Source organism: Mauremys mutica, chromosome 1 (assembly GCF_020497125.1).
Source record: "Mauremys mutica isolate MM-2020 ecotype Southern chromosome 1, ASM2049712v1, whole genome shotgun sequence".
NCBI classification, from domain to species: Eukaryota; Metazoa; Chordata; order Testudines; family Geoemydidae; genus Mauremys; species Mauremys mutica.
This window is the reverse complement of record NC_059072.1, coordinates 54177410-54192990: the sequence shown is the minus strand read 5'-3', so window position 1 is coordinate 54192990 and position 15581 is coordinate 54177410. Positions and strand designations below refer to the sequence as shown.

Genomic DNA, 15581 nt, shown 5'->3' with positions numbered 1-15581 from the left:
GGAAACTGGAATATCCACAGGTAATCAAATGACATACCTGGTTGACAGGACTGGTAAAGGGACTTATGGCCCACAAGCAGAATTGTTTTTCCAAATTAGCCTGGCCAAGAATCATATATTCTCTTTATTTCCTGTTGCCCATGAAATCCACAGCTTTATCTACTTTCTCCATAACAACTCATAGGCAGGCACCTATCTAATCTGTTTCTATTCACACCCAGTCCAGACCAGGTATGAAGTGTCCATTGAAATGGATCTTGTCTACTGTAGACTGCCTAGATTTCAACAGTCAATCAGAGCCGCTGGCTGTTCAGCACTTTTGAAAATCAGACAATTTATTTTGGAGCCCAAATCTGTATTTAGGAGTGGCCCAAATGAGTATGGAATGTCTCTCTTTTTGGGTGAATGTGGGGATGTAATTTTCTCTTTTGCAGCATGCCCTCAGTTTTAATCAAATAATGTATCTAGGGAAAGAAAACAGTGAAGGAACTTGAATAGAACTTGATTTCAGTGAAAAAGGATCAGGCCCATAATTAATATTTTTCAACTGATATTACAGAAATGATGAACTGCAACATTCTGAAAATAACCTGGTTGTAGTTCATTTATGATGTTTTTTCACTTAAAAAGTTCTTAAATATGTGGTAAATCAGATCAGATTTTAAATATTTTGTGAACAGAACAAACAATGAAATTTTAAAACCACATTTATTTTTAATACAAAATCTGTTGCACTATTACAGAAGTGAGCCTGTATGTGTACTCTTACATGCACAGATAAATTCAGCATCTACAATTAAAGAAGAGTAAAATTTCACTTCATTGTTACCAATACCATTGGGAAATCTTATTAAGAAACTCTCTTTGTGCTTTGTAATCAGTGTTATATAGGTCATTTTTTGTTTTTGTTTCTATAAGGAAAATGGATTATGGAAAGCTTAATGGTGCAAAAGAAGCTTGAACGGCTGACTTCCATTTCTGATTACTTCAAATTGTGCTTTACCTACAATACATACATAAAAGCTGCAAGGTGTACTATGGTCTAATGTAATCCACAGACACAAGCTCTTAAGATAATATCTAGAAATCTTCAGTAAATAAGTAGAACAGTTCACTATTTCATTTTCACAGCAAAAAATATATATTTAAGTAGATGCTTTAAAATACCAAGCACTCCATTGACTGTAGTACTTCTTACACAGTACAACATAGGCTTTTTTTGTTTTGTTTATTTGTTTGTAACACCTAGAAGCATATAGCATCTACACTTTAAGTGTATTTACAAATTCAACAAATATCTACATATAAAAAGCATACTTAAAATTAAACTTGATGCAAGTTATGAAAAACCAATTTATTGGCAAATGAAACTGAGCATTCCTTCAACCATAGGTTGTTATAAAATTTCATATTTGGAGGTAAACCGTTTGATTGATATAGTATGTGAGAGAATATTTTTGTAACTGATAACAGTAATCCTTTACCATTAAACCTTGTTAGCATTTGTCAGATTCCTTGAATTCTGTGGTTCTGAGCAGTAATCTACACACTGCTTTCATGCTGTAGATAATTTCAAAAGCTGCCACATGGGTCAAGCAATGACTCAGAGGAAAATGTGCTGTTGCTGGCATGGTATTTTTTAACATATTTTGCAAGAGAGTTTTAGGTTTTTGCAGCATTAGTAAAATATCTGAATTCAGCCATTTGTGTATAAACCGTGGAAGGCCATGACATCACGTTGTGCTCTAATTGTCTAAAAGCTGTTATTTTATCTTCAAGGAAAAAAATCATATTGTGCTTTGTGTAATTTAAAAAATGTTAAACCTTGCATTTTGCAGCTCAACAGTTTCATAACATCTCTGCTTTTTACCAGTTACTTTGTTTGGCAATGATAGTAGTTCACTAATCACAGTTTATTGCACCAACTTAGCAGTACAGTGCATTATGGAATGCATATTCTATAAAGGCACTGAATGTATTTTGCCCTGTGTCTTCTGGAATATTTTGTCTCATTTTAAAATTTCACTTCAGTGACTGTACAAATTCCAAAATGCATTGCAACGGATATTGTTTTATGTCTTAAAATCAATCCAACATATACACGATGTAAAAATGGAACACTGTAGTGCTGTAATACTTGATAGATTAGGAAGGCTATAAAGTAATAGGAACAAAGAGCAGATAACAGGGTCTCAGTAAGCATCAGCAAATGCAAGTGTCATAATTAAATCATTTAGCAATTATATACCATACATACTGTTCCTAACTGTCTTGCAAAAAGACATATGATAGCTAGACATTAAGTCACCAATTTCACAACAATGTCCACAAAGACATTGAAGTTCTATATAACACTACTATAACACTCTGACAATGAAAACGGAATTCATATCCAGGGATTCAGCTGAGGACTGCATAACAAAGTATCAAACCAGATTTTAATAGCATACACAGGTTTATCTGTGAAATGTGTAGCATTTTTCATGCATTATACTGTATTTTCGACAGGAAATAACATTATCAGATGATGTTATATTATTTTTGTCAGTTTCTTTTTAAAAAAAGCAAAAATACTCAAATTCAGAGCAAAATTTTTGAGTTTTGCACTTTGATTCACACTAACACATCACTTACTGTGTTTTTATAGTGTGTAACTGTATTGACCTATATGTTCTCATAGTATAAACATCTTGTTGCTAGGAGCTTTGTCACCTGTATGTTCTTAGTATGAGAAGGAGGATGCACAAGTGCTTTAAACACAATGGAAAATATTGTAGGAAGGGAATTGAGTTTCTTGATTAAACAAAGGAATTCATGGCATTGACAGGGGAAGGAGCCTCAGAACTTTCATTTCCTTCTGCAGGTTCTTTCTCTTTTTTACCACTGTATTGTCCAATAAAGGAGCCATCCTCATTGAACTGACCGTTTACACCTTCGCCATAGTCAACTAAACTATCATCACTGTCCTCCTTTTTCACAGTCCTGTCTGAAGGTGTTCGGCTTCCTTTCTTTAGGGGTTTATGATCCTCTGCGTCACTGGAAAAATACAGGAAATTCAAATAATTAATAGACATATCATAATTTACAAAAGCAAAACCAAAACAAACCATGCATGCAGACTTTTAAAAAGCATGTGCCCAGTCCTACAATCCTGCAATCCCATTGAAAACAACTGATATGATAAATACAGGGTGTAGAAATGGCTTAAACATATAATGTCTTCAGTAGAGGGAGTGCATTTTTTCCATCGTGCATGGTTTTTCAATTATAAGATATTCTGCTCTTGATTTGGAAGCAAAAGAACTGCAAGCATTAAAAAGGGGGTTGTTAACATTATAAGAGCAAGTTCTTTGTTCTTCAAAGAAAAAGCTTATGCTGTGCCATGAAGTTAGTCTGTTAAACTTCGTAATTCACTGATTTCTTGAATATGAATGAAGAATGAATTTGGTTAAATGAAATACATTGATTTTTTGCTAGTAAAAAAGAAAAAAAAGTGCTGCATTTCAATAATTTGTTACATTATGCAGGCTAGGCTTGCAATTTTCAACCTTACCTTTCAAGAGACCTATATATTCCATTAAAAGGGTGCAGAAGAAACAAATGAAAATAGCCTAAGAAGAAAAGCAGAGTCCATATCCTGATAATGATCAGTATTCATTTAATAGGAATTTGAGCTTATAATTGCTAAAACATTCAATATGTTCAGACACAGAAACTATTTAGTTGAATACTGATAACACAGAGCAGTTTAAAGCATGTTAAAGATCTTAGAAATATTTTAGACTTTTTTTTTTTTTTGCAGTTATGGAAGAAATGCTTTACCCTATTTCTTTTATCTTTGCTACCACCACCCTGTGGGTGTATGCACATAGAAAAAGTCTGTTTTCACTGCTTAGAAGGTTAGCTCTCTATTATACTCCTGACTCAAATACAATCTACATATGATAGGGTCCAAATTTAGTGCAGCCAACTTTATGGGGCTGTGTTTAGATCTGTCTTTTTTTTTTCTATTAAACAGGCTGTGGATGACCTTGAAACTGAAGACATCAGCAGTAATTCAAGCTGTGACTTCCCACTTAGTAGCTGTTGGGTTAAGCTGCACATTCAGATGCAAAAATCTAACCTGAACATATAATAAAACACTCAAACCCATATGCATATAGGGCATAAAAGGGGTCGACAAATGTGTTTTATTTATTTATTCACAGATTCACAAATTACGGGGGTGAAAAATAAATTGTTATTAGGAAAAGCAAAACTTACATTGTGCCATAGTAACCCAGAATGGCTTGTTAACTTTGGACATATATTCAGCAATGAGTGTTTTGAATTAGCTGCACAATTCCTGTTAGTAAATTATTTAATTGTTCACAATATCTGTGTTCCATTCTTATTTGAAGGGATATCATCATATAATAACCAAGGATGTACCATTGTACAGCATGCACAAGAGCACACAGATATTGATTCTGTTGATTAATATTCTGCTGAAATGCACTTTACCGTCATTACAAACCATTAAGCCAACTTTCTGTCACACAAGATACTTTTTACATTATCACTTCCTCTATTTAGCCATCACCTCCTCTATTTAGCCATCCCAAATGGCTGCATCTTAAGAAAATTTGTTATCTATATGCAGACCTATATTTACAAATAAATACATCACTGTATTTGTTTTTATATCTATACATAGACAGAGAGGAGGAGTGCTATTGTATCATATATGTGCATTTAAGGATTTAATGTTAGAATAAAAAAGTCAAGTGACAAAGGAGTTTCATTTGTGGCTACCTAGACATACACGGCATGAGGATCCAAATAATATCATCCATTTTCTCTGCCTGCTTTGGTGTCGTGAGCATACAAGGTATTAACAATGACAAGAATTCTACTCTACAATTTGAACAGCAGGACTGCTCACAAAAACAGAGTTGGCAGTGGGTGTGGTGGGCTCATGGTACATCATGCATGCAAGCGCCTGTAATTACATACACAGCCAGCATGCTGAGTTGTTTCTTGTTGGATCTCTCATTTTGGCAGGGATGAGGAGGGAACGGTATATTTACACATCTTATACTTGAATATCCTTTTAGCTAGCTAACAATAATGTGATTTAGCCATTTTCAACAAACACTACAAATGTATGTTCTGAATCAACTTAAGATGCAACACATCACTTCTGAGTAGCACTATATCATGCTGCAATAATACTGCATTAATCTTTTCCATTTCAGTCAAATATCTGAATGCAAGCGACAGATCCACAGTCAGACAGGCTACAGCCTAATTGAGCCTTATGTGGCTAGAGCTTATAGTCAGCCTCATCTCTAGTGGTAATATTACTATATCTGGTGAAACAAACATATATATATTTTTAATCTGTTGAGTATCCACATAGAAGACTATCTCTTCACCCTCCTTGTTCCATTCTTTCATGACATATAGCTCACATTTGTGAATTTGATTATTAGAACTGCTGTCTAGGAGACAGATACATTCACCACTTCAATTTTAAAGAACCTGTTTTTTTTCTGAAATACTGTTGTGGAGTTTGCAATGGTCTGTATGTAACTGCAGTTAGTAATGAATACTGCATGTGTGATCTTCCAGTTTAATTCTTGTTTAATTCTAAAGCATTAAATCCATAACCACCACTTGCTACATAACATGTGGTGTGAAAACAGAAAAAAAAAAAAAGAGTTTCTTGTGCCACATTGTCTACATTACCCGCTGGATCGATGGGCTGCGATCGATCCAGTGGGGGTCGATTTATCGCGTCTAGACTAGACGCGATAAATCGACCACCGAGCACTCTCCTGTCAACTCCGGTACTCCACCAGGGTGAGAGGCGCAGGCGGAGTTGATGGGAGAGCGTCAGCCGTTGATTTACCGCAGTGACGACACCGCGGTAAATAGATCTAAGTGCGTCGACTTCAGCTACGTTATTCACACAGCTGAAGTTGCGTAACTTAGATCGATTCCTTCCCCCTACCCCCCAGGGAAGACCAGGCCTAAGACCTGACAAGTTGGTAGTCACGAATAGTGACTGCTCCATAAATATTAGGCAGCCCAATTCATTTCTAGATTGACATTTTACAAATGCAAAATGAGATCCTGCATAATTTTGTTGTATATCTAGTATGAAAATCCTGTTCAGGAACAAAGGGAGTATCAGAGGTTATGCCTCATGCTTCATGAATGTATCTGTTTCCAAATGTTCAGATAATCTTGGCTGAAATGTAATAAAACACACAATATAATTTAAACGTTTGACATACATGCTGCAATGCAAAAAACAGGGTTACAGTTACAAAATACAAAGATATAAATTAAAATACATAGTATAGTACCAGCAGTCATTTTATACTAATGTAAAATCAAGCTACTCAGTCAGAAAATATTACATGCTTTTGTGAGGTTCTCAGTGAAGCATGCAAACTTGCTTATTGTAATGTCTTTAAATAGCTAATGAGTCACCACAACAAAATATATGTTGTGTGTATATACATGTGCATTTAATACAGTGAGAACAGTGAGGTACAGTATGCTGATTTTACTGGGAATTCACCTGAATAAAGATTTGGGTGAGTAAGAATTGCTGTCAAGATTTACAAATAGAGATGCCTGAAGGTAGGCTCGCAAATGTATATTTAGACATCTAAATAAGTGGTTTGATTTTCAAAGTGCTGATCAGCCAGTTCCCACTGAATCTAGGCACTCAGCTCCTTTAGAAATCAGGTCACCTCTTATACACAGGCTCCTAAATTTTCCAAAATGATTGGTGATTTGGGGGTCTCAAATTTTGGGCATTTAGCTTGAGACATATTAAAGGGGACTGATTTTCAGCATGTATCCTAACTTTCAGCACCCATTTGTGAAAATCTTGGTCAATATTTACATGATCATATCAACTGCAATATTTTCAGGATAAAACAATCCATATAATACAACAAACCTTTAAAAATGTAACAAAATCATTACTGCATATGTAACTATTTTGTTTTGTTAATGCTGATAAGCACTGCACAAAAGGGTCTTTAGTTGTTCCAGAAATTCTGTCCAATTTAAAAATGACAAAAAGATAATTTCCTTCTCAAGAGTTCAGAAAGTAAATCATTTAAAAGTTCTGTACTATACAGCGTATGATCAATTTAATTCTTATGCTCAAACAAGCTTGTCATCTAGTAAGAATCTTGCTGACCTACAGATCCAAATATTTTGTAAGCTGTGCTTCAGTTAGCTTAATACTTTGCCAAAGTCTTTGAATCTTTTTTTTTGTTTGTTTAAATTTACTCACTGTGGGATGACAATGAGCAATAATGATGGTATTTATGGCACTGAATTTTACACAGCCTGGTACAATAAGCAGCAAAGAAAGCTCATGGAGAAACTATTTATTGCTTCCTATTCCACTGTAACACCTTTTACTTAAAATTCCATGATAACAAAATATTTGGACTTAACTGAAGAAGTTCTCTGTGCAGAACAACACGTGAGCACAGGTAGCTCAGTTCATTACTTTAGGGCATACAAGTAAATAAATACTTTATAATTGTATCAGAAACATTTGTAACAGCACTGACTTCATACAATTATTGTACTTCCTACAAAACAAAACAGGATCTTTTTACTTATAAGTTCCTTTATGTAACTTATATTTATTTTATTTTATTGGGGAGGGGGTTACAAAATTTATTTATAATCTAAATAATGAAAAAATACTTACACAGTTGGTTGCATTGGGTCTGTGATTTTTCTATATGCTAGTAAGGATGCAGATTCTATTGTCTGTATAATTAAAACAAACAAACAAACAAAACTGCAGATTTACACAGGAGTGTACCTGCATGGAGGTGGACGCTGGCGTGAATGCACAGTTACAGCATATGCAAAAATCAAATCTGGGCATGGGGATTCCCTCCCTTTTTGCACCACAGAAGTACAGTAAGAAGTTCTGCCAAAGTACTGGCAGTGGAAAAAGCAGTTGGGGTACCCAGGGAGCCTTCCACTCCTCATTTGGGAGGAGGGAAAGTAAGAATAATGTGATTTTTATCAACCTGGATTATGGTCAAGACTTGTGCTTAGATGAGTAACTATGAAAATTTTGGAGGAAGGGAGAGAAAGTGAGGGTGAGGGAGTGAAAAAAGGAAGGAAAGAAGGGACAAGGAGAGATGGAGGGGTAGACGGAGAGGACATGAGAACACTCATGTTTCATACAGTGCTTTTATAACCCTGGGGGTGCAAAACAGAGAAGGGACCCTGGTGCTCTGGGGAAAATGAATGAGTTTTGAATGTGTTGCCAAGAAGCATATTTCACAAAACAGCTGAATTGTCTCATTATGAATTCTGAAGCCCAAAGAGCTGTAGAATATCAGCTTTAGAATGTTTAATAACTCTCTGCAAAAACAGATTGCTAAAGCCAGAAATTCTGATGTAGTATCTGTGAGACTTGCTCTTCTTGTTTATGGAGCTTTATAAAACTATTCCAAAATACAATCATGACAGATCATAAAATCCTCTCTTTCTTTCTTTACTAATGATTTTATTCACTGACTTATACTTACCTACTGTAATTTTTAACATGAAAATAAATTACAAATTTACTGAAAAAATTTGTAGTGAAAAATTTAAAACCAGTATTTTGAAATGTTTTACACACACACTACATATAATTAACATTGAGACAATAACTACCAGGAACAAAATAATAGGTGTGAACATGTATGGATTTTGCACTGAGATGAGGTTGCTATCATAGTAAGCCCAATGACATGTGTGCTATTTGTTGTGCTAGAACCAAACCTTAAGTTCCTAGCTGTTTAATAAAGACTGATACTAATGGATGGCTATACATTTTTCCCTATTATCTTATATTAGGAACCTTTGCTCTTTAAAATTAAAAGGCATATTTTGGAGACACAAATTAAACATCTTGAATAAAATGGCAACAATCATATAACAAAACTAATTTATTTTTCTTCCTGGTTTCATGAAACAAATAGCAAACTTGCAGCTGATGGCTGAGATGAGTGAAAAAGTGGGGAGGTGACAACAAAGAGCTTCACTGTAGTGAATTTAAGAATATTTGAAGAAAACACATTAGAAAGGTGAAGTACACAGAACAGCTTCACAAGTTCATCACATTTTTTTAAAGGAACGTATTACCTGCAAATCTTTTCTGTGTCTACATATTAGTTATTCCTCCCTAGAGATAGGTACATGCAGCAACCAGTCAGAATGCAGAAGAGGTTTTTGTGCTCTCTGTACAGCTCAGCAGCCAATCAATTCCCAGTATATTCTTCCATAGTCATAGACATGCAAAATAACTCAAAATATGGTTAGCAACGTCTAGTTGGTAACACGCAACTTCTTTCACTTCTAGCGTAACTCTTACATGCAGAGTGATGCTAAACAGACTAGAAGGGGGAGACATTCCAGGCTGATGGATATGAGGATGCAGAAAATGAAGTTTGTAGGGAATAAATTCCTTTTTCCGTGCCCTCAGATCAACTGCCTGAAATGATTGGGTATAAGAGGCCATATAAATACATCTCTACCCCGATATAACATGACCCGATATAACACGAATTCAGATATAACGTGATAAAGCAGTGCTCCGGGGGGTGGGGCTGCGCACTCTGGTGGATCAAAGCAAGTTTGATATAACTCGGTTTCACCTATAATGTAGTAAGATTTTTTGGCTCCCGAGGACAGAGTTATATTGGGGTAGAGGTGTACCTTAGATAGGTATGGCCTCACTGTAAACCTGACCTGGAGACACCCCCGCTCCCCTTCTGCTCATGATCCCAAGACAAGTGGTCGGAAGATGAAAAGGATAAGGAAATCCTTCTCTGTACACTAGACGTGTATAAATCAATCCAGAAGCCTATGCAGATTTTAGAGATTTTACTACCTTTCCTTAATCTCACTAAAGAAAACAAATGGTTTTGTCTAGATATGTTTTCTTAGCATCTCAGCAATACCAGAGCTTTTTTCAACTGTGGCAGAAGCAGGAAAAAAATTGGAAGTTTAAGCTCTTGTTCTAAGTCAAGATCAGATGAAACATTTGACAAGTGTCAAGGAACTATTCTTAGAAAGACTTGTCTTTGTGAAAGTAAAATATTAGGGAAATTTACAAGAAATGGCAGACAATTCACTGACCCTCTCACCTGATACTATGACTACTAGGGAAAAAAGACTTCTAACAGAGAAGTCAAAAGCAGTGATTCAAAAGAAAAGTGATAAAGAAGTTTAAGATTCAAATTAATATTCCTCAAAGTAAGTGTAAGTGGGGACAAAGCAAGACCCACCAAAACCAATTTGACAATGCAGAGATAATTCCCCACTGGGAATTCTTCTTCGTTTAAAACCTTAAAACTGCAACAGAGGAAAATGATATTGTAAGCCTTAGAATATATCCCTGCTGCTCTGTCCTGGAGAATAAAGAAGGATTGCAACGCCTTATCTAATAAAACAAAGCACTCAGAGTCAACCATTCCCAAGCAAGTCTCTCACAGTCCAGGTGTGAATGTCTCGTTGAAACATTTGCTTGTGGGTCAAGATGTTGTGGAAAACAGGCAGAGGAACACTAAGACATCTCCAGACCGTCCCTGGGATGATCACACTGGCACTCTTACTAGGGTATAGAGTACTATAGGTCTTTTTGAGCACCTTTTACAGAATTGGGATTGGAGGAAATAAATAGTACAGCAATCTCTGGGTCCAGAGAACAGAAAGAATCAAACAGTTGTACTGACTGAAGAAGCTTGGAAGTTTTCTATTGTCTTGAGTGATGAATGTGCACTTATGACCTTTCCCCACCTGTGAATCAGCAGGTTTGCAGATGTGGATAAAATTCCCACTTCCCTAGAGTAATGAATATTCTGCCTAGAATAGAAGTTTGGCTTCTCCTGAAAGGTTAACACCTCTTTGGTACTTTTGCACTGAGGGGAACAGGAGATCCTTGTATAGTCTCTGACTTCAGGTCTCTTTACACAGTCACTAATTTCTCATACCTCCTGCTTAGTTGCTTGTGTCACTACTAAGACATTTTCTGTTCACAGCATATTGACCTAGACTAATCTTCTTCCAAGACTCAGAAGAGTCACAGGGCTTTCCTGACTGCTCTTAACTACAGTATGTTGATATAAAATAGCTTTCTGGAGGGGCTCAATTTCATTTCTACTTTGTGATGGTCCAAGTATGCTCCCCATCAGAGCAGGTGTGCAGCCCCAGTCACTGTGTGCTGCTGGGTTTCCCGACGTGGCATTCCCTTCATTGGATTCATCTGGCAGGAAATACATTCACCAGCTGAAGAGGCTAAACCAGCTCACGTGTGCCCTCACACAAAAAATCACAACTGAAGAGGTCTAAACTGAAAACAGTCGAAGACATCACATATGTACAGGATACTAGGAAGACTAGAATGTGAATGGGACAATGAATCTTCTTAAATCTGACATCTGTGACCTTTCTGGAAAGTATTAATTTGTGGTAGAATCCTTTGCACCTTGCTTTGAGACAGTTAATTCTTTCTATATGGGATTGTGCCTTCTTAGAGACACTTCTGCCATGACCTTTGAGAACACTGTCGGGCCAGAAATCAAAGTGAATGGAAGGTCTGATACTGAAGATGGTGCTGATTGATAAAATAAGAACTGAGATACTGGTGATTTATAGTGACATGCATAGTATATAAGTATCTTGTGTATCTACTGATATCTCCTGACTATACTGCTGTGAGGAGAGTTCTGGATTACTCAATTTTTAATTTATTACAAATAGATTGGGTCACCTGAAGTCCAGAACTGGTCTCTATTTGAAGACTATGAAATTCAGAGAGTAGATATCTAGATTTTTTTGTTCAGCAGGGCTTGAAATCACAGCCTTGGCTGATAACAAATGAGAGAGAGTTGATAAAACGCTCTGCTTTTTCCTGTGGAACAGAGATGGAATTCAGTAGGAAGGGAGGGCATTTCTACAAATTCTGTGCTGTATCCATTTAGGGCTATCAAAAGGATCCACATGTCCAGTATCATAGTCCAGTCACTGAATATGTCAACTTCTTCCATCTATTTTGGCTCTTGGAAGATTGGGAAACAGCCCTATAAAGTCAGAAGGCTCCTCTTGATGGATCTATTGTCTCCTTGAAAACCAGACTTGCTTATGTAGTTGGCATGAAAGGATTGAGAGACCCCATACTTTCCCTTCCCCCTTTTAAATTTAGGGGGAGAACGACAGGGAGTCTGACATTTTTGGGGATAAGGCAGTGAAGCAATCGAAAGGATCTTTTCTTTTTCAGGTGATGGAGGGAACACTTGCGCTCTGAGAAACCCTTAAGTGCCTGATCTAAGGAATCTCCAAATAACATGCCTCCTTTGTATGGTAAAGATAACAGCTGATATTTTATACCTAATTCTGAGGACCAGGGACTTAGCCAGATGGCCCTCCTGGCTACTGTGAGGCAGGCCATATTTTTAACTGTGAGTCTAAGAGAATCCTCTGCTGCATCGTGAATTAAATTAGCTGCAGTTCTACACAGATATTGTGTTCTCGGCATGGCTCTGGCTGGGACCCCTTCCTTTTTATCTCTGGCTAATTCTTCCTCCAGCCAGACTAGTAAGGCTCTAGTAGCATAGGTGGAATAGATGGACGCTCCAAGTTGGGCTGTAGCTAAGTTGAAAGATCTTTTAATTGCAGCCTCAACCTTTCTATCAGTAGGATCTTTGGGGACAGCATCCACACTAACAGGCAAAGAAGATTTAGTATCACCAGTGACCACTGCCTTATCTACCTTGGGCAAGGCCCCACACAGAGAAGCTTTATCCGCTGGAAGAGGGTATAGCTTACGTAGAACAGCTGGGGCTACAAGTTTTGCTCCAGAATTACTCCAAATTCTACAGACCAGTTTTTGCACTGCTGAATGGATGGGAAGGGCCTTATCCACCTTGTCCTCTTCAGAGAGGATAGGCAATTCTTCTGAAGGCTCTTCAGAACTGTTTTTTTTTAGGTTTAGTACTCTCTTAATTGCTTGGATAAGTAATATTGATTCTCCATGTTAAATTTATGTGCAGGTTCAGGCTCCTCTTGTTCCTCCACAGAGCAAGCAGAAGACACTTCCCCGTCTTCCAAGGGTGACTCATCCTTAAACGCCCTGTCAGCCTTAGACTCCTCTTTCTTGGAAGCTGCTAGCATGTTTAAACTGTCCATACCTTCAGAGACCAAGACCTGGGACTTGTGCCCAGCTGCTTCAGGGGAAACCAGTGCAACTGCTGTGTGTGGTACCCTGGAATTCTTTACTGGAGGGGGTCCAGCCTGCGTAGCAGAAGCAATACTGTGCCTGGCCATGGCAAGTGCATCCTTTAGAATAGCAGTAATCTCAGGCAATATTACAGCTCTCATTAGTGAATTTTTGTCAGAATCAGAGAAATGAGTAGAAGTAGTAGTAGTAGTAATAGACGGTCTTACCGTCTTGTGATGGGACCCATGGTTGTCCACTGAATCTGAGCTGTGGACTGGCGCATGGCTGACCCATTGCTGGAGTGAGGAACATTGTCCTGCCAGTGACCCACAAACCAAGGCCCGGCTGAACCATTGCTGAAAGGGGGAATGCCATCCTGCCTGAGAATCTAACCCCTCCTCTGTCCCCATTATCCGTTGCTGAGAAACATGATGTCCAAAGCCATCCCTGGATTTCCATGCATCTGATCTCTTTATCTCCTGACAGAGGGAACAGGAGAGCGAACTAACCCTTGAGAGCTTTGAAGACTGCTTAGCCCTGCTCCTGGAGGAGAGGGATTCTGATCTGGTCCTGGATGATTCATCTGCTGATCTTCTGGAAAAGCTGGATTGCTCAGATTTCACAGACGCTGCTTTGGTAAAGCCAGGGTTTGCTTCAGGAGTTTTGGTAGCACAGTTACCATTTCTCTTTCTGTCTTTGTCCAATTTCTTTATTGTCCACGTAGACATGGACCTGAAGTGATGAAAAAATTCAAAATACTCGACTTCTTAGAGAAATTTTTAGGAAGAACCTAAACCACCTTTCCTCAAAGAAACATTGCACCATGACCAGAGCTGTGTGAGGCAGAGGGAAACTGGGAACTAATTGGCTGCACTGATACTGAGCAGCAGAGAGGGAGCCAAAACATCTTCTGCAGTCTGACTGGTTGCTGTAGATGCCCTGTTGCTAAGGAGAAAAAGAGGAAAGCCCATCACAGGCTAATGGCTCAGAAATTCATTTTAGAAAGAAATTTTCGGCATGGTGAATTAGCTGAGCAACTCCCTTCCTGTGAACAATTATAGAAGTTGCACATGTTATTCTCCATATACACCACACCTTGAGTTGGTAATATCTTTCTTAAAATGCATTATAAAACCATTTAACAAAGCACTAGATGGTTCTGTGGGTTAACACACAAGCCATTTAAATATGGATACATACATTCAGACCCTGGTACATGTCACACATAAAAAGCGAATTCACTGGTCTCATCCTAAACCTGAGTATTTGTCAAAATCACAAAGCCATCACATAATTTGGCACAGTTCTGCATCAATGTCAATTTCTGCTAAAGAAATGTCCAGGAATAGAAAAGCAGAGGGGCTGTAAATTAGAAGTCAGATACAGTAGCTGGACTGTATAGAGAAGCTTGTATAGTACTTGTTTGTATTATGCCTGTTTCCAGCTAATGCTTTCAGTCTCTCATTTTTGTCAGCTAAAATCAACTAAATTAACCCAATAGGCATTTAAAATTAAAAACAAACACCAAGTTTAAAATGTTTTTGTACTGACTTGGTGAATATTATGAGGGATTAGAATAATTGTAATAGCCGCAGGAGTAAACAGAAATTGCTCTTTGGCATTCAGAACAGTGAAAAAATATAGAAATTATTCCAGCCAGATGAGATGCACATTCCACTACACAAAAAATATAACAACAGTCCAGTGAACCCCATTTGAAAGAACAGACTTTCCATGCACTAGAATCGATTGCATACAAAAATTAAAGTCTTTTAAAATGTTATTTACATAGGAATATACTATAAAGAATATATTACCTATGGAAAAATAAATGTAACACTGACCTGTGAAAGAAATAATCAAATCCTTTTCTGTACTAAATCAAAATGTATTTACTATCATGTTACAGCTCTCTTTAAAACACACCATATGTAAATATTATGAAAAGACTTCTTTAAAGAGCATCTTTTTTTTGTCCTGCAAGGAGACTGAGCTCACATGTTTCTATAAGAATTACAGTAAAAAATGGCATGCAAGAATGATAGTCAGCTCAGTGGCATGGTCTGAAGCAGTTTGCTGTATCTCATGCACTGAATTCTAGAGTGTTGTGTTTTTCCTAAGCTATAGTCCCTCTTCTCTGTCATTTAATTGATTTTTTTTCTGTTTCTGTATTGGTACTGGCAGCAATTTTAAAAGAACCTGCATTCCAATGAATGGCATATAAGTTACTGTTGTCTGTGTTTATATGAGAAGCTCATTTCCAAGACAAAGTATTTTATATGTGCTGCAGAACAGGGCAACAGTGCTGCCAAGTATTTGAGCTTTTCAATATATTAAA

At 37.3% G+C, this 15581-nt stretch overlaps 1 protein-coding gene across 6 annotated transcripts in view; it reads right to left on the bottom strand.

Moving 5' to 3' along the window:
• Positions 1-689: 689 nt before the first annotated feature.
• NRCAM (neuronal cell adhesion molecule) overlaps positions 690-15581 on the bottom strand; it is a 187432-nt gene continuing 172540 nt past the window's right edge. For all 6 annotated transcript variants that reach the window (XM_045031888.1, XM_045031855.1, XM_045031860.1 and 3 more), the window contains one exon: positions 690-3036. In XM_045031888.1, coding sequence (XP_044887823.1) covers positions 2799-3036 — 238 coding nt within the window. In that variant the 3' untranslated portion in view covers positions 690-2798. The remainder of the gene's footprint in view (positions 3037-15581) is intronic.